The following is a 21,592-nucleotide window of genomic DNA, read 5'->3' on the forward strand; positions in this document are numbered from 1 at the left end:
TAATACTACAAACAAGCTAAACTGTAACATGTAATACTACAAACAAGTTAAACTGTAACATGTTATACTACAAACAAGTTGAACTGTAACATGTAATACTAAAAAGCTAAACTGTAACATTCAATGTTACAAACAAGCTAAACTGTAACATGTAATACTACAAACAAGCTAAACTGTAACGTGCAATACTACAAACAAGCTAATCAAGCTAAACTATTCATGTGATACTACAAACAAAATGTCATGCTACAAATAAAACAAGCTAAACTGTAACATGCAATACTGCAAAGAAGTTAAACTGCAAAAATGTAATACTACAAATAAGCTAACCAAGCTGAACTGTAACATGTAATACTACAAACAAGCTAAACAAGCTGAACTGCAAAATGTAATGCTACAAATTAAACAAGCAAGCTGTAACATGTAGTACTAAAAACAAGCTAAACTTTTCTAAATAATCTTTGGTACTGCACAAAGTCCATAAGGGCTGTCAGTGGCAGGTGTGTGTAGTACTACAAACAAGCTAAAAGTGATATGATTATAAAGTTCTTCGAAGATTTCTTTCAGCTATAATGCCCTCTCATGCATGTATTTATTGTATCGGCCAGATCTATAAACAAGGCGTTTCTTTTTTCTCTGTGTGAAATGTGTTTTAACCTTTATGTAGCTTTTACAATAAATAATTAGCTAAAAGCTTCGTCTGACCTGCAAATGCATTGAACCACAGACCAGTGATAATGTTTGCAGAAATACCCCAGTTAACATTGATCAAGAACATGTTGAATAAAGAAGGATATTTTGTGGGCATGTCTCAAACTAAATGGTGACAAGTCTTCTCTATCGTTGCAGATGTCTATACGTGTACTATACTTCCACCGGCAGAGAAATTTAGGGCATGATGGTGCTAGGGGCAAAACCAAGGTGGCTAGCGCGATGGTGTTGGTGTGTTAATTTTCAGCCAACATTTGTTCCAGGGAGAATTTTACTGTACGTGTTGGCAATTGGATTGGAGTCGTTTTTAGGGTTATTTTATTAATGTATGGTACTTACTGACACTGCACGAAATGGCCTCGTTTCCCGGCGTATACGTACCGGTATTTTTCTGTATTTTTGTCGGATACTGACGGATACTGACGGAAACAGGCGGATTCGTGTAAGGTATCAGACTTTTTCCGCACCAGTATATGGAATGTTTCCGGAAGAATCCGAAAGTAAGGTATTTTCGACGAATACGGAGCCGTACACTGCACGGAAATGCCACCGATCCTGACGGATACGAACAGGAATTTTTCTGTATTTTTGGCGGATATTGACGGATACAGGCGGATCCAACCTAACGGATCCGACTAAATGCGCACTGGAATATGGAATATTTCCGGAAGAATCCGAAAATAAGGAATTTTCGACGAATACGGAGCCGTACACTGTACGGAAATGCCACAGATCCTGACGGATGCGTACAGGGATTTTTCTGTATTTTGGGCGTATACTGACGGATACTGACGAATCCAACCTAACGGATGCGAAAATTTCCGCACCGGGATCGGGAATATTTCCGGAGGAATCCGAAAATGAGTTTTTTTCGACGGATACGGAGCCGTACACTGTACGGAGATCCTGACGGATACGTACAGGAATTTTTCTATATTTTTTAAAAGAAAATGGCGGATACTGACGGATACAAGCGGACTGTGATCCGGAACCTCAGATCCGGAGGAATACAAAAATAGGAATTTTCGACGGATATGGGGCCGTACATTGCACGAAATTGCCCAAGATCCTGACAGATACGTACAGTATGTATTTGCCACGGATACAGAATGATCCAACATACAGACTTTCTACAATCTTTGACATATTGTTACTCTGAATATGTTTGTATTTGCCACGAATATGTACAAATCAAACACACAAAGTTTGATAGAATGGTTGATTATTCATAAATACGCGTGCATTCTTAATTTAACGATACCCAAAACATTATTATTCTATGACAGGAAGTTTTGGGAAAGCCTGAATGTAACATTATTTCATATTTCAACATATATGCATTTCTAAGTTCAAAAACTATCAAATACAATACGGAAGTTCTATGTGGCTAAATAATACATTTCGTTTAAGACAGGCCGAGGGACATCCACATACTCAAAGCACCTCTGCATATGCAGGTTAATGTCGGTAAATTGGGGTTGTGTAAGCACAATTGTTATAAAATGTATTACAATTAACAACAATCACATCATGGTGGTAATATTTACTGCTGTATAGTGCACTTTGACCAAATATTTCTACATGTTCTACATATTCTACTCAAGTAATGAAAGCCTTTGTGGCCAGCTCTTCGTCTAAAAGATATCAGATACAATTAATTTCAAATACAGAGGTTGAAAATAGAAATTTCAAAGTAACATTATACTGTCTGAAAAACTCCCATGATGACACGCCACATTTTACACGTAAGTAGTATATGCCGTGGAACTGCATGTGTATAATCGCCCTCTCCCCATTCTCTGACTACATCTGAGTTCACTTCTTCCATGCACTCTTGGTAAGGTACAGGCAAGGCTGATTTCTTCTGTATCTGCATGTTGGACTCAGCTTGGAGTTCATCTTGTGATGAACCAGTTCCTATATGTTAAAACCAAATGATGAATAAATATCAACTCACATACTTAGTATTTAAGTAACATGTCACATGATTTTGACATAACTGTGATCAAGGAGGTTATATAGACTATATAACCTTCTTGCTGTGATGGGCTTCGTTTCATCACAGCAGCTAACAAAAAACAAGGGACAATGGGTATCCATCATGCCTGTCTCAGCTAACATTGAAGTGTACCGATGATGGACTTAAGCCTTACCAAAGGAGCCTGAGGTACTCTGAGCATCTGACAGCTGATTGCTTTGTTCCAAGCCAAGCTAAGGTCCTCACAACATGTGCTGCATTTGTGAAGGAAGTATCTGCCGATGCTGTATAGGATATATATATAAAGGGAAACAATGACAAATAATAAACATATCACATAATCACATTTGTAAAAAATGAATCTGGCATCGTTTAATTGAATACGTAAAACTTACATTCATAACTTGAATATGATATTGATCAAACATGTACAGCTATAACTGAATGCAATAATCACTGAAACACACTACTACCTCCACATAAGTTCCAGCTCACTATCCACAAACTGTGGGACCTTTGTGGGACAAATAATTATGACATTCTCTTCCGTTACAGGATATCTTTAATTATCTTTCCCTCAACCGCTTGCTATGTTGTATCTGAAACGTTAACCAGACACAAATGTCTGTTGACCATTGGCAAGAACGAACAAATTGAAAGCTATAAATTTCTTACATCCTAACGGTGTAGAAGTGCAGATCGACTGAACAATTCTTATTGTCATGCAAATGCGATGATATGTCAAGCCACAATAGGAGGATAACTGACGTTCAAACTAGTTAGAAACAGGAATTTTCCAATTTGTACTTACCAAAGGGCAGTCCCTCTAAATGATGAATCGACTCCCTACCAACTTTACAAGGGGGAGGGGGGCGACGAATATTGCATGCACGAAGAAGACTACTTCGCACGCAATGCCGCGTGTTTGAGTTTACACCGAATCCCCTTCGACTCTCAAGTCACTAAAAATCACTGGTCGACCATGGTAGACTCTGACGTTGCCATGTTAAGCACAGAGAGTGATGAAACGCCGTTCTTGTCTCCGTGCTGTTCACCGACAAAACCGTTTCTCGCGCCTGACGTCATGACACGCAGTGTCTTGTGGGAGATCGGACACGAATCCGTGTTCCGTATACGTCAGGATTTGTCGAAATTGTTGGATCTGAGGTGCATCGGATCCAATCGGAAATGTTCCGTATCTGCTATGATGCACGATTGCGGATCCGCTGGATTTTTCAGGATCTGAGATCATGCCGTGCAGTGTGTATTTGTTGGTTAGGATCCGAAGCAACTACCGACAAACAAACAATCCGATTATCTCTGCCATATTGACAAATATCTGAAAACGAAGGATCCGCGCAAATATCCTCAGGTATCCGAGGCGCATCACGGATCCCGACGTATACAGCGTCGGAATTGCCGGATCTGAGGTGTAACTGGTATTTGTCTGAATTCGCTCGGAAACGTTCCGTATCTGTACCCGAAACGTATGAAGGATCCAGACGTATACGGCGCCGGAATTGTCGGATCTGAGGTGCATCGGATTCAATCGGAAACGTTCCGTGTCTGCTATAATGCGCAAATCCGGATCTGCTGGATTCGTCAGGAAATGAGATCATGCCGTACCGTGTGTATTTATTCGTCAGGATCCGAAACAACTACCGACATACAAACAATCCGAACATTCCAAATACAAAAAAACGAGGGATCCGCACAAATATTTTCGGGTATCCGAGGCGCATCACGGATCCAGAGGAATACGGCGTCGGAATTGGTCGGATCTTCGGGCACCTCAGTATCCGAGCAGTGAACTGGGATTTTTCCGGATTCGCTCGGAAACGCCATGAGGCCCGATTCCGGATACGTCGGATCCGTCAGGATACGTGGCCATTTCGTGCAGTGTGATGGCACCTCCGATCAAGAAGGACATCGCTGCAAGAAAGTACGGTATGACAGGTTTTCCATAGCTTATCAGCTTTGTAACAGTGGAAAAATTTGATTCACTGTTCGCTTCTCTCTCCAGTAGTCCTTCGGCCTCCTCCTCAATTCCGTTCCCCATCTTTACACTTGTATGAGACAGTAAGGTCCAGTTAATGTAGAACACTGCACATCCAACTATACTGCCGACAAAGCTACCCCAGAACCAGGGCGTGAGAGGAAACTTGACTTCCTTATTTGAATACATCAGCAGCTTAACGAAGGTGTACACACACATAGCCGATGGTAAGACTAAGATCCACGGAGAAGTCCATGGCTTGGTTCTTGTATTGCACAGCACGGACAGGACAGCTCCAAACATCACACATCCTCTCAGCGGTGCGAGTATCCAGATGTCCAACAAAGACGTGAAGATGCTAAAGAAACTGATGTCGTGCGTGAACTTGTGGAGATCCGCACCATTCATGTAGAGGATGGTGTTGGCGGCCAGGTCGACCAGGGACAGCAGCACGACAGCAGCAACCCTGATTGCGGTGTTCTCTGTCCCCGCCATTATGGACTGAAAAGAACCACAACACTGTTTGCGATACAAATAAATAGTAACACGTGCATTCTAAAACACACAGAGAGTCAATCGCAGGTTGCAATTTCAGTGCAGCAACCGCGAAAATCGAAGAAAAACTACCTACCCATTGTTCAAGGGTTACGAGAAAGACTATGGGCGAAAAAATGTTAGCCCGGATTGCGGAATTATAGCTTTCGACTCTAAAGAGTAGACTCTAAGTAGAGTCTAAAAGAAGCTGTAATTAAATAGCAACCTTTTACCCAGTTTACCTGTTATGGTAATACAATTGTAAACATCAACATATATCCAATTTACTGTCAATATGATTTTGGGTAACCTATCTCTCATATCCCTCAACGCTTGAGGACTTCTGGAGAAAAGTAAAAGAGGTTCAATATTATTAAAAGCAAAAAGGTTACATTACATCCTCCAGGAAACACATTTCACCGATGAAACTAGACACATTTTGACTAAAGAATGGCAGGGTCCATGCTTTCAGACTTTTGGAACAAATTGTAGCAAGGGCCTTGCCATACTGATTAAGCCTTCACTCGAATTTGTTTTGCTTGATGCTGATTCTCTAGATTGTGATGGTAGAACACTCGTTTTAAGATGTACTATTGAGGGAACAGACTTCTGTTTGGTAAATATGTATGCCCCAAATAGAACCAGGAAAAGAAATAAATACTTCGCAAAAGTGTCAGAATGGTTAAATGGACACGACCCGATAATTCTGATCTGTGGTGGAGACATGAATTGTGTGCTCAATCCCCATGTGGATAAAAAAAGGGGGCAGAGTGGACAATGCATTAAGATCAGTTACAGCTATGAAAAACCTATGTTCTAAGTTAAATATGTGTGATGCCTGGAGGTCAGCAAATCCTGACATCTCACAATATACATGGGGCCAAACATATGGCTTGTAGACTCGATTATTGGTTAATTCAAAAAAAGTCTTGTACAAAAAAAAAAAAGATGTGACATTAGACCAGCAATTCTTACTGACCAGTCTTCCTAATTAAGGCTCAGATTTAAAACTAATGCCAGAGGCCCTGGACTCTTTAAATTAAATGTGAGCCTTTTGAAAGATATGGAATATGTCTCAGAAGTTCATGATGTAATAGAACAACAGATGAACAGTATAGCATCAAATCAAGTAGAGATAAGCTAGACATGTGTCTCATAAAGATTGCCGAATTCTCCAAACAGTATGGAGCTAGAAAAGCAAGAAAAAAACAGAGAGAATATGGAATATCTTGAGAAAAAGCTTAGTCAGCTCATAACTGTAATAGACAAAAATCTAACCAAAGAAGATATCCTCATGTATGAGCAAGTGAAATCTGAACTTGAGAATCTTTATAAGAAAAAAATCTCAGGGTGACTATATTAGATCCAGAGCTAAGTGGAGAGAAGAAGGGTAAAAACCATCAAAATATTTCCTGAATCTGGAAAAAAAAACAAGGCATAGAAACGGAAATAGACTGCTTAGATATTGAGGGAAAGGAAGTACAGGAGACATCAGAAATATTGATATAATGTACCGATTACTACTGCAAACTCTATCAGGAAGACAATGTAGATGAAGATAAAATTGATTAATATCTCAAAAACATAAAACTGACCAACACATTAGACCAATCAGACAAGGACTTTCTTGATAAAACAACCACCACCAATGAGTGCAAAGAAGCCCTCTTTTCTATGAACTTAAACAAATGCCCTGGTTTAAATGGTATACCACCAGAGTTCCTCATGTTCTTCTGGCCGGCTATAGGAGATCTTGTCTATGAATGCATTCAAGAAAATGTAAGGAAGGAAAGATGTCTGTATCACAAAGACGTGCAGTTATAACACTTATACCAAAAAAAAAATGAGCGAAAGTATTTAGACAACTGGTGGCAAATAAGTCTCCTTAATGCAGACTATAAGATCTATGCCCTTATGTTTGCAAACAGACTGAAAAAAAGTAATACACAAGTTGATCGAACATGACCAAACTGCTTCTATAAAAGGAAGATTTATCGGTCAGAATGTATGCCTGATAAAAGACATTGTAGACTACACAGAAATCAGAAACTTACCTGGAGCTATCATTTTTTTGGACTTTGCTAAAGCATTTGATTCTATAAACAGAAAATTAATGTGGAAAGTGCTTGAAAAGTTTAATTTTGGTCCCCATTTCACTCACGCCATGCAATGTATGTACAGCGACATTAGTAGTAATATTATCAATCAAGGTTGGATGTCTGAATCCTTCCCCCTTAACAGAGGTATCCGACAGGGATGTCCTATATCTGCACTTCTCTTTATCCTAGCTGTAGAAGTTATGGCAGTGAACATTAGAGATGCACAGGACATAGCTGGAATAAAAGTCAAAACCAGCTCTGTCATGACACTGTTGAAATTAAAATCTCACAGGTGGCCGATGACACCACTTTATTTGTGTCTGACGTTACATCTATGAAATGCCTTCATACATATTCACTATTTTTGTAGTGTTTCTAGTCTTAATTTAGATGTTAAAAAATGTGAAGGTCTATGGATCGGAACTTATGTAGATAGACAAGACACCCCCCTAGATATATCTTGGCCGAAGCGCCCCAAAAAATCTTTAGGCATCTATTTCTATAAGTCTTCCCTCCACCATGAGTGTGAACTTCTAAATTGGGAGAAAAAGATAGAAAGGCTGAAAAATACATTGCAAGTCTGGAGATGTAGAAATCTAACTCTGTATGGAAAAAAAAGTCATTAGCTCTTTCCCAGATAATACACAAGATGGCAATGATTGTTACCCCACCCTGGTTTGTTACATCTATAAAAAGAGAAATTTTCAAGTTTTTATGGAAAGGTAAAAAGGACAAAATCAAAAGATGTCATAAGCCAACCCACTGAAATGGGTGGACTAAACATGTTAAACTTAGATTACCTGAAAAACGCACTCTTATCACGTTGGATATATAGGTTGATAGTGGATGATAAATCTAGATGAAAAATACTCCCCCTGTTGTATGTTAATTCTTTTGGTCCCAATAATCTTATTTTTCAGATGAACTTTGAAAAAGAGGGCGATGGACCAAACTTAATCCATGAACTCAAATTTTACAATCAAGTCATTTTATCCTATCACAAAGTTGAGAAAAGAGATGACATCAGGCCCCAGTACTCAAAAGAACAGATAATATGGTGTAATAAAGATATAAGATCACAGGGTAAAACTTTATTCTTCCCTCAGTAGATTAATGAAGGCATAATATATGTGAAAGACCTATGCCCCCGGGGAAAATTCATCTCAACGAATGAGTACATTACACTTAGCCACCGACCCAATATTTTAATTGAGCGCAAATAATCCTCTATCAAGCCCTACCCAGCAGCTGTAAACTCTTGTCAAAAATGAACCCTACTCGGAAGACCGCCCAGCACATTTTGTTATCCCTACCCACATCAGTTTAAACCTACAACAAGTTAAAGAAACATGACAAAATCCTGTAAAATACTCTATTGTACACTCGCTCTTAAACAGGCAGTATTGCCAAGCTGTAAACAGAAATGGCAAACAATTTTTCACTTCACTGAATACTTTGACTGGAAAAACAAAAGGAATTTGCTCTGCAAAACTGCATGTAAGGACACACAAATAGCTCAAGTAAATTACAAACTACTACATCAAATACTGCCGTGCCGGGATGTCATAAGATTAAAAACAGGACCTCTGGCTTTACGTCCACAGCGAGATGACGTTCTTTAAGCTAAGGACTATTTTTCACAGGCTTAGTCGAGCAAGATAATGTCCTTGAGTCGAGTGAGGAAGTATATTATGTGTAATCATCGGGCCTGCCAGAGATCCGAACCCAGAACTTTTATATTCTATGCCAACAACACTAACCACGTAATAAAATGCTAAACTTTCTTCCAACACTAAGTACACACAGGATCAACTTTTCGACGACCACTGTGGCTTTTTTCAGGATCAATGATGACACTAACCACAGGATCAACTCGGCCCATTTCCAACTCGGCCCATCGCAAATCTAGATCTGGTCAATTCGGCCCATCGGCTGTGGTCAACTTGGCCCATTGCCGTGGTCAACTCGGCCCATCGCCCTGGTAGACTCGGCCCATCTCCCTAGTCAACTCGGCCCATCGCCCTGGTAAACTCGGCCCATCTCCCTAGTCAACTCGGCCCATCGCCCTGGTCAACTCGGCCCATCGCAAATCTGGTCAACTCGGCCCATCGCCGTGGTCAAGTCGGCCCATTGCCAAATTTCCACAAAATAAAACACACAAAAAAACACTCACCTTCTAAACAATATGACTGCAATTTTCAACTCTTCAATTTCTTCTTTGCTCGGCAGGTAATATAACTATGTAGAATTTACTTCATCATGCGCTGGCAGGCCTGGTGAGCACGTCGACCCGCCGTGTCCCGACTAGTAACATACATGTAGTAGCATACGTGTCAGTTAAAGACGACTTGTCGAACACGTCTAATCGTTAGGGTGAACATAACACGACGGATTACACGGTGGGAGAGTAATGCGGTTGTTTTGAATAACCCTTTTGTTTGTTCGTTTGTTCGTTTGTTTGTTTTGTATAACCCGTCAACGCGTAGCACCCAGTCCGTAAGACGGCACTGTAAGATTTGATCCGCTGCATACCAGGATATAAAAGGTGTAAGATTAAAAAACAGGACCTCTGGGGTATATTCCTCATTGGCTGTAAGAGAGCTGACCAACCACGCAATCACTTATACCACGCGTAGCGCGCCTATTGGTTGCCACTTTGAAACGCCGCCGGCGCCGCGGGAGACACAAAATAGCAAAAAAATACATTAAAAAATTGCAAAATAAATCATTTTGATGTAGTGCATGAAAAAAAAATAATGGGTCTGGTACCTCGGGTGATACGAAATACCCCGTCTTGTATTCTATATTTATAGAATGCCTTGCTTCTAATTCTGGAGAGAACAACGTAGCTACAGAAAAAAAAAAACGTTTTGAAAAGTTTGAAGCAGAACCTTAATTCAAGTGAATCAGTCAGGCGGTATAACAGCCATTCGGTGTAACACACCAGGTCTGAAAATGGTAGAAATTGTTCAAGATGGGGGGAATATTACATCACGGGACATTGTAATACAGATTTGGTTACAAATGACAAATCTGTCCAGCCTTTGGCAAATTATTCAACCTATCGTTTAGCAACTTACGGAATCAAGAGCAGACAATAAATCTTCCGCATCAACAAACCTATTTTTTTTAAACTTTCCATTCTGTCCATCCTCGATTAACGTAAGAACAGCAAAAAAAAATCTCTACTTCTATTCCGGCTGGTCAGAGAGGAACAGGAATTGTCGACACGGGTGGTCCTCAGGATGTTTAAAAGTTCTGGTCTCAAATCTGGGTTAATAGTGGAGGGGAAAGAGCGCGGTCCTTTCAGTCAGCAAGAGAACTACATTTAGGGCCCATTGGCTCCGGGGCATTATATGTTTTATGAACAACTTTGCTCTCGAAGAAGGTTCAATTCATACATTGACTGAACATCCTTGCTACATAATAGCTATCTGCAGCTAGCTATCCGCTGCCATCGTCATCATCATCATCATCATCATCATCATCATCATCATCATCATCATCATCATCATCATCATCATCATCATCATCATCATCATCATCATCATTATCAGGCTTAATCGCTTAAATCAGGTGTCCCCTTGCCAAGCCTACGCAATTTGCCACGCCGTATTTCAGACATGTACTCCGCCCAAAAGCACGTCGCAGTTGGGGAGAACTACATCGTACCTATGTGTCACCATGGCGTAGTACAGTTAGGGCGTATCATATGTTCAGAAAAATGCGATGTATTTGAGTGTACAGTACGTCATGTTTGTCTACTACAATACAACGTACTTTGCTGAAATACGTCGTGTTTGGCTGAAATACGACGTATTTTAACCGGAATAGGAAACCATAAACACTCCTTTTTCTGTCATTTAACATTAAGTAAAACGAATACTGTTCCTGGCTTAACCAATAACCTACGAGGGGCAGGAAATATGACATTGTTATATAGCGATAGCCGAAAAACATTTGGAGCCCAAAACTATATATAGAACTAGAGAAAACCTTTGATTTCTGTCTTAATTTTTAGCAAGGAGTATCAGAACGGGAACTTTGATTCGTGGTTGCGTCATGGAGTGTACACGATCTCGCGAGGTTTTTTCCAAGGTTTGACGAGACAGGGTTTTTTCACCTTTGACCCCTCATTGCGTCATTGAAGTGACACATGTTTGTGTTTGAAAGCCTTCAATTCAGCGGGATTTCTTCAGCGGAGGTCGGGCGCTCTTTTGCTGTGGTCAAGTTGATCTTGGCACAAAAGGTAAGACTGTAAGATCATCAAAATTGACAGGATTTACAAATCTTGACTCTGAAATATAGTGGTGTTCATAATTTGAGCACTAGCGTTAGCGCTTTAGTTACAGGTCAGGTAACCAGTAAACCTTGCAGTAATTTACCAGACATAATTCTATTCAGGTCTCAATTCTCAACCACTCAGGATCACTCAGACCCCTTGCTCAGACTGAACCCACACAATTCTTCAGAACCTGGTTTTCTAAGTTGTGCAGCGCGTCTTGTCTTATGTAAGTCGATATATGAAGATATTGCCTAGACCCTCAGACATTCAACTTTTATCTTCCTTAATATGTGGTGCACCCAAAATTCCTTCTGTGCACCTAATTTTTTTTGTTGGGTGCACCGGTGCACTAAAAATGAATTTCGAGCCCTGCGTATGTATATGGGATGGACATAATTTGCCCATCATGGTATGCTTGTCTCTAAGTGTAGGTTTACCTGTTAGCTGTTGGAATAATGGACAAGCTAAGGTTTTGTAATTCATGTGTCCCAGGGTGAGACAAGGTCCTGTAGCTGTTGATATGAAATGCGGGGACAAGATTTTGAAACTATTAATTGTGGGTCACCCAGGGACATTACCTAGCCGAAGACTCTACTATACTCGGTCACTGACATGAATTCTTATCGAGAGTAAAGCCCAAAAGTAAAAGGAGGAAAAGAATTATTCAGTAGAAAGCACTTGAATCTTTAAAGTGAGGATCATACCTTAAAGAACTGGGTTGTTCCTATACCGTCAGTTATTTTAGAGGTAAAGCTGCCATTGGTTGAATATCTTTGTCTATCTTTCTCTATATTTCGAAATTTAGAAGAATCACATGGGTATTTGCAAATTATTCTAAATAAAGATATATTTGTGCAGTCTCTTTCAAAATGTTTTTAAAACAACTAATTGAATTCAAATAAATTCAAAATTCTATACCAATTTTTTTCTAAATTTAGAATCATTGTGACTTATGTGTTCTTTTATTCAAATTTATTCAAACTAATTACAAATATCATTTAAAAACCATTGTGGTGACTTGGAATGGACTCTACACTGTTTTGGATGGATGGGTGATGATGGTGTCAGAGATACCTGGTGAACAATAAAAGATTATATTTCGGTTAAGATGCTTTATAAGTTAAAATTTGCAGTTCTTTAAAAAGTTGTACTGTCCTGTCTTTGTACTCTTGAGACACTTTCTTGGACGCTCCAACCCCTACCATCAGCTCTACGTAAACGTCCCGTCAACTTATGCCATCCGTAAAGAGGCAATCAACATGTAGACAATATATTTCTAAAACAATTAAAGTTTTAACCAGTAACCTCAGATGCTAGAATTCAGGTGAGAAATATCACTTCTGCGCATCTTTACCACCGTTACAGCTTCTTAAGAATGATCATAAGCAAAAGTTCTTTGAGGTGTGCCTGACGTCAAACAGAATCTCTGGCTTAAAGGTATCCAGAGCGTTTTATGAGACTTGAAACTTGACTAAAAAAACTCCAATTTCTAGTCATCCCTACACATGGTAAGTTTCAACAACACTATACCATTACATACGGACATTAAAGGAGCAGAGATACGATGTGATTGTGTGGTGAGAACCGATAGAAACCCAAGCCCTAATAGACTGATCCTGACTGCCCATCACAATTAGCGGTTCGACCTATGAGAAAGTGACTGCATGTCCGTCAAATAGTTGCATTTTTATGTTTTCATTTTGCATTTCTACGTTTTGACGGAGGTAGGCGGGCTATGGTTTCGGTCTATTTACAATAGGCGCGAGAAACTAAAAGATCAACATGTAGCTTATTTTTGTGCCGCTTTTGGGCACTTTTGATAAGAAATCCGCACGCAAACAGTGGCATTAAATGTCAATTCTATAAAGATTACAGCAACTAGAATATTTCCAGTTTTCAAGCCTCATAAAATGCCCTGGGTGCCTTTAACGTCCCTCCTGATGAACACATTGTGAAGCTTGCAAAGACGTTTGCACAACATCAACTAACTGCATACACTGTGAATCATAAATCAGACTGCTACAAACTACACCACATCTAGGAGTAAAGTAGAGTTTACGGCCAGGTAGGGTGTTCTTCCAGTTTCAACCGTACAATGCAACTTATCTGTCTCTTTTTCATTCGACTGATGCAGTTGGGTTTGTGTGGATGATGCAAAGGTCTGTGGTAATGTACTTCACAGGGTGGTTCTCCACGAAATTATCCGTCACATATCAATAAACAATCAACGTTTGTCCTACCTCCAAGGCGTCCCTGAGGTGGTTCTGCACCCCAACCAATCGAATGACGTGAATCGCATTGAAACTCAGATTCGTATCAGCCATTTCCAGACAAATCGCTTTCTAACTTGCGTTAACGACTACATCTGACAAAACACTCGCCAGTGAGATGGTGGAAGGTGTCATCTTCCAAAAGACGTTTTCAAATTGACAATTTTGGCACTTTGGAAGTAATTGAACCCGCCCGCGATTTAACGTTTAGAAAAAAAGTAGTAGAAACTAGAAGTTAAATCGCGGGCGGAGTTTTTTTAGTCAAGTTTTAAGCCTCATAAAATGCTCTGGATGCCTTTAAGCCAGAGATTCTGTTTGACGTCAGGCACCGTCAAAGAACTTTTGCTTATGATCATTCTTGAAAAGCTGTAACGGTGGTTAAGATGTACAGAAGTGATATTTCTCACCTGAATTCTAGCACCTTAGGTAACTGGTTAAAACTTTAATTGTTTTAACAACATATTGTTGATTGCCTCTTTACACATAGCATAGTTGACGGGACGTTTACGTACAGCTGATGGTAGGGGTTGGAGCGTCCAAGAAAGTGTCTCAAGAGTACAAAGACAGGACAGCACAACTTTGTAAAGAACTGCAAATTTTAACTTATAAAGCATCTTAACCGAAATATAATCTTTTATTGTTCGCTAGGTATCTCTGACACCATCATCACCCATCCATCCAAAACAGTGCATCTACTAAGTAAAATAAATAAAATGAATAAATGAAAGTACAATATACACTTTATTTTCAAAAGTAAACATTCCTATTAAGTTACCGAAAGTACTTATAGTTACCATTCTAGATAGAGATTCATTTATTGATATCGTGTGCATGGCATGGTCCATCTCAGATAAAATCATTGCATTTTTTTTGTAAAACTCAACTATCCTAATCTTAATTAATCTATAATCGTCCGTGATTCATTTGGAGATAAAATATTTTACATGTAGCCACCAAGCTGTGTTTAAGACGACGCAGAAATATACATAAATATCACCATAACAAATCTCATTGTGCGTTAACTGTATTTTCATCTGAGAGGGAATAATAGAATATATGAACTTTTAGACACTGCATCATGCATCCGTTGACCCCCGCGGGGGACAGGGCGAGTCCATATGCATGCACCACTAAGGATCACACCTAGTCCAGTCTATCCACCATGATACAAAGTAAATACAAATATCACCATAATAATGAATAAATACAAATTGCACCATGAAAAAATCTCATCCTAGTTTACCTGAGATAATAGACAATATCATGAGGTAAGAACTATATATGTTTTAAAAATTGGAAATCCCATCTGTTTCTTCTACTCAAAGCCTTCTTGCAACACTTGGTCCAGAACTGTCTGAATCTGAGTCTGAATCGCTCAAACTACTTTTCAATCCAGTACGACTGCCCTTTATCGACCCATACGCCTGGCTGTTCGCTGTCTTATCGATCTCATCGTTCTTTGCTTTACTATCGTCGTCCTTGTCGTCCAGTCCTACCAACTGGCGCCGCACCATCTTGGCGTAGGTTCCGTCCCGCTGCATCAGCTCCTTGTGCCGTCCCTGCTCCACCACGCGCCCCTTGTCGATGACGATGATGCGGTTAGCCTTCTCCACGGTGCTCAGGCGGTGGGCGACGACGATGACCGTGTGTCCGTGGAGGTTGTTGATCGCTTGCTGAACCTGGTAGAACACATTTGACAACAAGGGCTTCATCCTAATGTTTCAACACCCCTATATTACATCATTAACGTAAACGAAAGTAAACAAAAGTAGACCACTTATTGCTTTGAAGTATTAAAGAGATTAAAGAGCTTTGATTGATGATATGGTCAAGATTAATCTTGAGACCTTATTCATGTGAAGACTTTTCGGAGTTGCTGATAACTCACCAAATGTTCGCTCTCGGCGTCTAAAGCGCTGGTCGCCTCGTCCAGTAGCAGCAACGCTGGTCTCCTGATCAGCGCCCGGGCGATCGCCACCCTCTGCTTCTGCCCCCCAGACAGCTGCATCCCCTTCTCCCCAGCCTCCGTCTCGTACCCCTCAGGCAGCTCAGTGATGAACTGATGGGCGTTGGCCTGCCTAGCAACGCGCTGCACCTCCTCCAAGCTGCAGTTGTTCAGGGCATAGGAGATGTTGTCCTTGATGGAGCGCGCAAACAGAACCGGCTCTTGTCCAACCAAAGCTACCTAAAACATTAAATGTAGACGGAGAGCTTTTTAATGCCGGATGAGGTTCGGCTCAAAAGTTAAGTATTGTTGAACTTGCACTGTAGCCCGTCGTACTAAAAAGAGACTGAATCAGGCAAGTATAGAAATAGAAATTACCCTTCGGTGTAGAAACTTGCGATCATACGCCTTGATGGGGTTGCCATCTATCAGCACCTGGCCTGAAATGGTCTCATAAAAGTGTTCCAGCAGGTTGAAACAGGTGCTCTTCCCACTGCCACTTGGGCCGACCAGGGCAACAACTTCGCCTGGAGACACATGGAAGGAGACATCCTAGGATAGAAAATGGCAAATTTGATTGTCGAAGCCTTGAAAGCGATTTTTATCGAGATTACCATTATCTTAGTGGAAACGCCACCCGCTATTGTTTAATGGCAAACTATGCGAGAAAAAAATGTACTCTTTTTTTGGAAATGGTAGGCTATTGTCAAGTTCATAATGTAATCTTATGCCACACGCCGAAAATATGGTTTTGAGAATGTTGTTTTTAATGTTCTTCCCCAACTATAACGCTGTCCTGATCAAGCACAATAGGTTTGTGTATAGTTGAACTAAAGACATATGAACAAAAATACCAAGAAATCATTTTTTTGCAGTTGTAAAAGCTACGAATGAAGTACACACGCAGTGCAAAGTAAAGGGTGTGGCACAGCATATCACCTTTAAAACTTGCACGCTCTTTCGGGACGGATAGGCAAAGGACACGTTTCTGAACTCTATGTGTCCATCTATTTCCGGAGGTGCCAGCACGTTGTCGTTTTTTATTCCCGGGTCGAGGTCTATGTATTCAAGTAGTTTTTTGGACGCTCCAATCGCCACCATCAGCTGTGCATATACTTCAACCACCATTTTCTGTTAGATGGGAAAAACAGTGTTTCATTTGTGACGTACTTCAGCTAAAGCGATGTAAAAGTCCTGTAAACGATGAGTCACATGTGATATGAGTTTGCCAATTGCAAGTCGAAACCAAATTATCATTCTGGGGAGTGCAGGGGATGTCTTCTAGAGACAACGATCAATAGATAGATTCAAACTTACTTCCAATGAAGTCCTGAGACGGTTGACGTAAAGGAAAAACGAAACCAGGTGCCCTGCTGTCATCTTATGCGTCATCACAAGATGGCCGCCGTAGTACAAGGTCAACACGAACAGGGCAAGGCCGAACAGCTAGGATGCAGTTAAAATATTATAATCTTCATGTTGATGTTCTTTTACTGTCATCGAAAATACCAGGACCTCGTGTGGAGATTACATTATTATAGAGCCCTGTATTCTGTTGCATGATACATAATACCTCACGAAAAGTACATGCTTCTAGTCAACTGAACGCGATCATAGCTGCATCGGAACATCAGATCTAGAGCACAACATGGTGGCAGCGGTGGGAAGCGGATGTATTTGGACATCAGAGGACAGCACTACTAAGTATCATACATGCAACACTCAACATGTATTACCACCGATCGAACTCAATGCGAAGCTCCTTGCAGCTGTCCTTGTATATCTATCTCCGAAAAAAGATAAATCACAACTGTGGTGTCTATTCTTCCAATGGTGTGAATCATTTCTGTTAGATACATATCATATAGTATGATAATGTTTCAAACTTATGATGATGTTTCAAACTCACATGTTCAATCGTATTGAGACTCCCTTCCAACAAGGCCTTCCTGGTGAACAGCTTGTAGGTATCCTCAAGGCGATCGCTGTGGGCAAGAAATTCGAATTTATGGTTTGTTTGTATATTTGCCAATTTCGGGTACCTCATATGCCTAAGTATTGAGCATTCTGCCTTGCAAAAAAGCACTCGGTGGAGCAAATATCATTATTGTGTCCATTTGTCACAGTGTGTATGTTTGTGTATGTGTGTCCATGTGTGTGTGTGTGTGTGTTTGTATGTTTGAGTGTTTGTGTGTGTGTGTGTGTGTGAGTGAGTGTATGTCTGTTTGTGTTTGTGTTTGTGTGTGTTTGTGTTTGTGTATATATGTGTGTGTGTTTGTGTGAGTGAGTGTATGTATCTGTGTGTTTGTGTGCGTGTCTGTCTGTGTGTTTGTTTACTTGTTTGTTTGTTTGTTTGTTTGTTTGGATGTTTGTGAATGCTAGCACTTAATACGTGTCACTGACCTGTATCTCTCGCACTCGCTGTCCCCGTTCGCAAAGCTACGGACCGTCCTAATGTTGCCGCACGTCTCGTCAGCAACCTCATTGGCCCTGGCAAAGGACGTCTGGATTTCTATAGCCACTTTCTATTTGTGACAGTACATGAAAAACGCTTCAAATTTTTTTCCAAGATGCGTATATGAAAACAAACTCTGGTATACGAAAAACCCAAAGACATATTTTCCAAGTTGGAATGGGTCATGTGGATACTCAAATGACTGAATTGGAACAAAATGTGTTAATCGCTGAGATTAATTGCCAGGAAGCGAGTGGAAAGATATGCCAGATATTCCAGGTCATAGGGTCAAAGGAAGACGCTTTTGATCCTCGGGGAGGCATTTTTTGTCTGTCCGTGTTTTCGCAGTTATATGGTATCCATACGCTAGTCACATTCGCCGGGAAAGGAAGTTATCAATGGACACATGCAATGTTAGTCAAAACCTTATTTGCATAATTGATGAACTAAAATTAGCATAGAAACTTTCACGGAGGCGTGAGATCTTCTAACTCTTGTTTCACCTTTAAGTAGTCACCATAGACCTTCACGATGACGACAATGATGGGTAAGAGGATGGCTATGAGGATGGACAGACGCCAGGACAACTTGAACATGAAGATGACTGTGCCGACCACGCGGATCAGGCTGGCGCAGAACACCTTGAGACGGTCGATGAGAGTGTTGGTCGTCGTGGTTGTGTCAGAAATGAGACGAGAAGTGATTTCACCTGAAACGGAAAAAAAGGCAATATGAGTGATGCAAGACATCGCCCCTTCGCGCATGCGTAGCTCAAACATACGCAAACACACACACACACACACACACACACGCACGCACGCACGCACGCACGCACAGACAGAAACACTAGCCTCCACCAGGACTGCCCTATGGCGTATCGATTGTAGAACTCGACAAAACAGTTCAATAATTGGCCAGGAGAGTCAGTCCGCGGAAAGGTGAACATTCCCCCCCCTCCGAAGGCAAGTGGAACCCTATGGTGGTCATGGTCAGACTCCCCCCGGCAAATTATTCTCCTTAACGGTTGAGGCGTAGTTTGTCTGATTAGACTACAAACAGACAGGCACGCCAAAGTATTGATAAGTACACACCGCAATGATTGAGGGATTTTTGTCACACACATTGAAGTTATCAGCGTGAAACTCAACAACGATAGATGTCTATATATATTCCGAAACTGGAAAAGGCAAACTTTAAGTTTTACCAGTTTTGACGCTGTCAAAGAAGCTGATCTCCTGACGGGTGATGGAGCGGAACAGCAGGTTTCGGACCCGGATGTTGAACTTTATCTTGGTGATCTCGAACAACCCACTGCGCATGCCATAGCAGACAGCTCTACAGATTTCACAACAATAAAACATTGTTGAGGACACATTGAAGTAATCTTTTCTTTTCATTCCTCTCCGTAGCCAATTCCCTTAGCATACAATTCACTCTATTTTGCCAATTTCTACTAGAACTATTTTTTCCAGCGATCCATAGGGCCTGGTAGAGGCTACGACACATGCACGATATATAGAATTCCCTCGGTTTGCGATCGTGCGATGATCGTACGACAAATGTGACTAGACCCATGGCGGATTTTCCTTACGTCAAGGCCGTCAGAAGGGACATTACAGTGATGGCGTGACGAAACTTTTCATGGGACGTCTGTATTTTGGCTATCCCGTCGATCACCTGACCAGTGTAGTAAGGGACAAAGATGTCACCTGGAAGGCAATAAAACAATAAAGACGGTGGCAGATTGCAGGAATTAGTTCACATCTTAAAGTAGTTACGTACACGTTAAGTCCAGTAGAATGTGTTTATAAGTTAGGACACTTTATTGTAATTGTAGTATTGTACGAAAGTGTTGGAATATTGTCTGAATCATGGTCATCAATTGCCTGAATGATAGGAGCTGTTTGGAATCTCTTAACAAATTTACTTGCTGTGGCCATTCTTGAAATCGATTATACTCACAGACGGCTTCACCAATTAGGAAAGACGTCGCAGCCAGAAAGTACGGTATGACAGGCTTCGAGTAGGAGAACAGCTTCTTCACGGATGACAAGTTCGATTTGCTCTTCACTTCACTCTCCAGCAGTCGTTCTCTCTCCTCGTCCGTCCCCTCCTCCGAGTTTATACTTCTGTAAGGCTGGGTACTGATTCTTGACAGTATGGTCCAGTTTAGGTAGAACACTGCACATCCCACTATACTTCCGACAAAGGTACCCCAGAACCAGGGCTTGTGAGGGAACTTGACTTCCTTCTCTGAAAACAGCAGCAGCTTGACGAAGGTGTACGCACACATGGCAGCTGGTAAGACTCCGACCCACGAAGCTGACAGCTTGATCCTTGGAACAGCATCTCTGGTGTTGTACAGCACGGACAGGACAGCTCCAAACAGCACACATCCTCTCAGCAGTGCGAGTAGCCAAATGTCTAACAAAGATGTGAAGATGCTAAAGAAGCTGACGTCGTACGTGAACTTGTACAGATCCGCTCCATTCATGTAGAGGATGGTGTTGGCGGCGACGTCGGCCAGGGACAGCAGCACGACAGCAGCAGTCGCCATCCGCTTTCCCGCCATTGTGACGGCTCCTGTGGATCACAAGAAGAGATATTCAATGGGACCATTCCGATTACAAGACACTGCACCTCTTTGGACAGTGATCATTGCACCGAACAGACGTGCACCTAATTGCGCCAAAGTGCAAAAGACAGTCGCAAAGTGGCTTAAACCTGTACCAACCTGTGCCAAACAGCGCCGGTTTGTTTCACGAAATTGCGATTTTTTTCAAATGTCAAATTTGCAAATTGGCTTTTTTTAAATGAATTCTGATCACTTTACATTATTGTTTAAGTCAGTGTCAATAATGCGAATTCCAATAAGGATAATCTTGCAGCTGATCATGACTGGGGCCGCGACGGAACTGAGAGGGTGTCATAACATTCCGATTGCGGCCATTTTGTTTGTAGAGGTCACATAGTAGTATTTTACTGGTGCGCCGCAGGTCAAGGTGACTGCAAGGGAAAATTGACGAAGATTCGCAAAGTTGTCGCAACATTTTGGCGCAGTTCAATTAGATACTAGTACCCGCTTTACTCTCCCAACGTGTAATCATGCTAAATGCTCTGAGATCTTACCTGGACTCGCCTTGTAATGTTTACCCTAACCATCAGATCTATAGACCAGTTCGACAAGTTGTCTTTAATTGACATAACTGATATTCATAGGTCAAAGGTTGCAATGTGGTTTGTCGCCTGCGGTATGGGGCTCCAAAAACCTCAAAGTCAACAGTTCGAAGTTGTCTGACAATGAATGAATGAAGACCTT

The 21,592-nt window shown here is 41.1% G+C and overlaps 1 protein-coding gene and 1 long non-coding RNA gene across 8 annotated transcripts in view; both read right to left on the minus strand.

Annotated features, from left to right (window-relative positions):
• Positions 1–21,592, minus strand: part of LOC136448801 (ABC-type oligopeptide transporter ABCB9-like) — an 84,433-nt gene that overhangs the window by 57,935 nt on the left and 4,906 nt on the right. Inside the window, exons 1-12 of one of the 6 annotated variants that reach the window (XM_066448450.1) lie at positions 21,403–21,528; positions 20,236–20,856; positions 19,865–19,982; positions 19,478–19,608; positions 18,777–18,982; positions 18,222–18,343; positions 17,728–17,803; positions 17,136–17,264; positions 16,758–16,949; positions 16,197–16,370; positions 15,762–16,058; positions 14,596–15,552 (exon numbers count right to left, since the gene is read on the minus strand). In XM_066448450.1, the coding sequence (XP_066304547.1) occupies positions 15,193–15,552; positions 15,762–16,058; positions 16,197–16,370; positions 16,758–16,949; positions 17,136–17,264; positions 17,728–17,803; positions 18,222–18,343; positions 18,777–18,982; positions 19,478–19,608; positions 19,865–19,982; positions 20,236–20,845 (2,415 nt within the window). In that variant the 5' untranslated portion in view covers positions 20,846–20,856; positions 21,403–21,528 and the 3' untranslated portion in view covers positions 14,596–15,192. Of the gene's footprint in view, positions 1–14,595; positions 15,553–15,761; positions 16,059–16,196; positions 16,371–16,757; positions 16,950–17,135; positions 17,265–17,727; positions 17,804–18,221; positions 18,344–18,776; positions 18,983–19,477; positions 19,609–19,864; positions 19,983–20,235; positions 20,857–21,007; positions 21,381–21,402; positions 21,529–21,592 lie in introns of those variants that run through there. The other 5 variants (XM_066448464.1, XM_066448458.1, XM_066448494.1 and 2 more) reach the window with 5 other exon arrangements.
• Positions 2,015–4,100, minus strand: LOC136448889 (uncharacterized). 2 transcript variants are annotated; one of them, XR_010757943.1, is made up of 3 exons: positions 3,501–4,100; positions 2,865–2,973; positions 2,015–2,628 (listed from the first exon to the last, which is right to left on the minus strand). It is a non-coding gene; the product is annotated as an uncharacterized lncRNA (long non-coding RNA). The 2 variants fall into 2 exon arrangements; XR_010757942.1 differs by lacking the exon at positions 3,501–4,100 and having other exon boundaries at positions 2,865–3,354.

Source organism: Branchiostoma lanceolatum, chromosome 1 (assembly GCF_035083965.1).
Source record: "Branchiostoma lanceolatum isolate klBraLanc5 chromosome 1, klBraLanc5.hap2, whole genome shotgun sequence".
NCBI classification, from domain to species: Eukaryota; Metazoa; Chordata; class Leptocardii; order Amphioxiformes; family Branchiostomatidae; genus Branchiostoma; species Branchiostoma lanceolatum.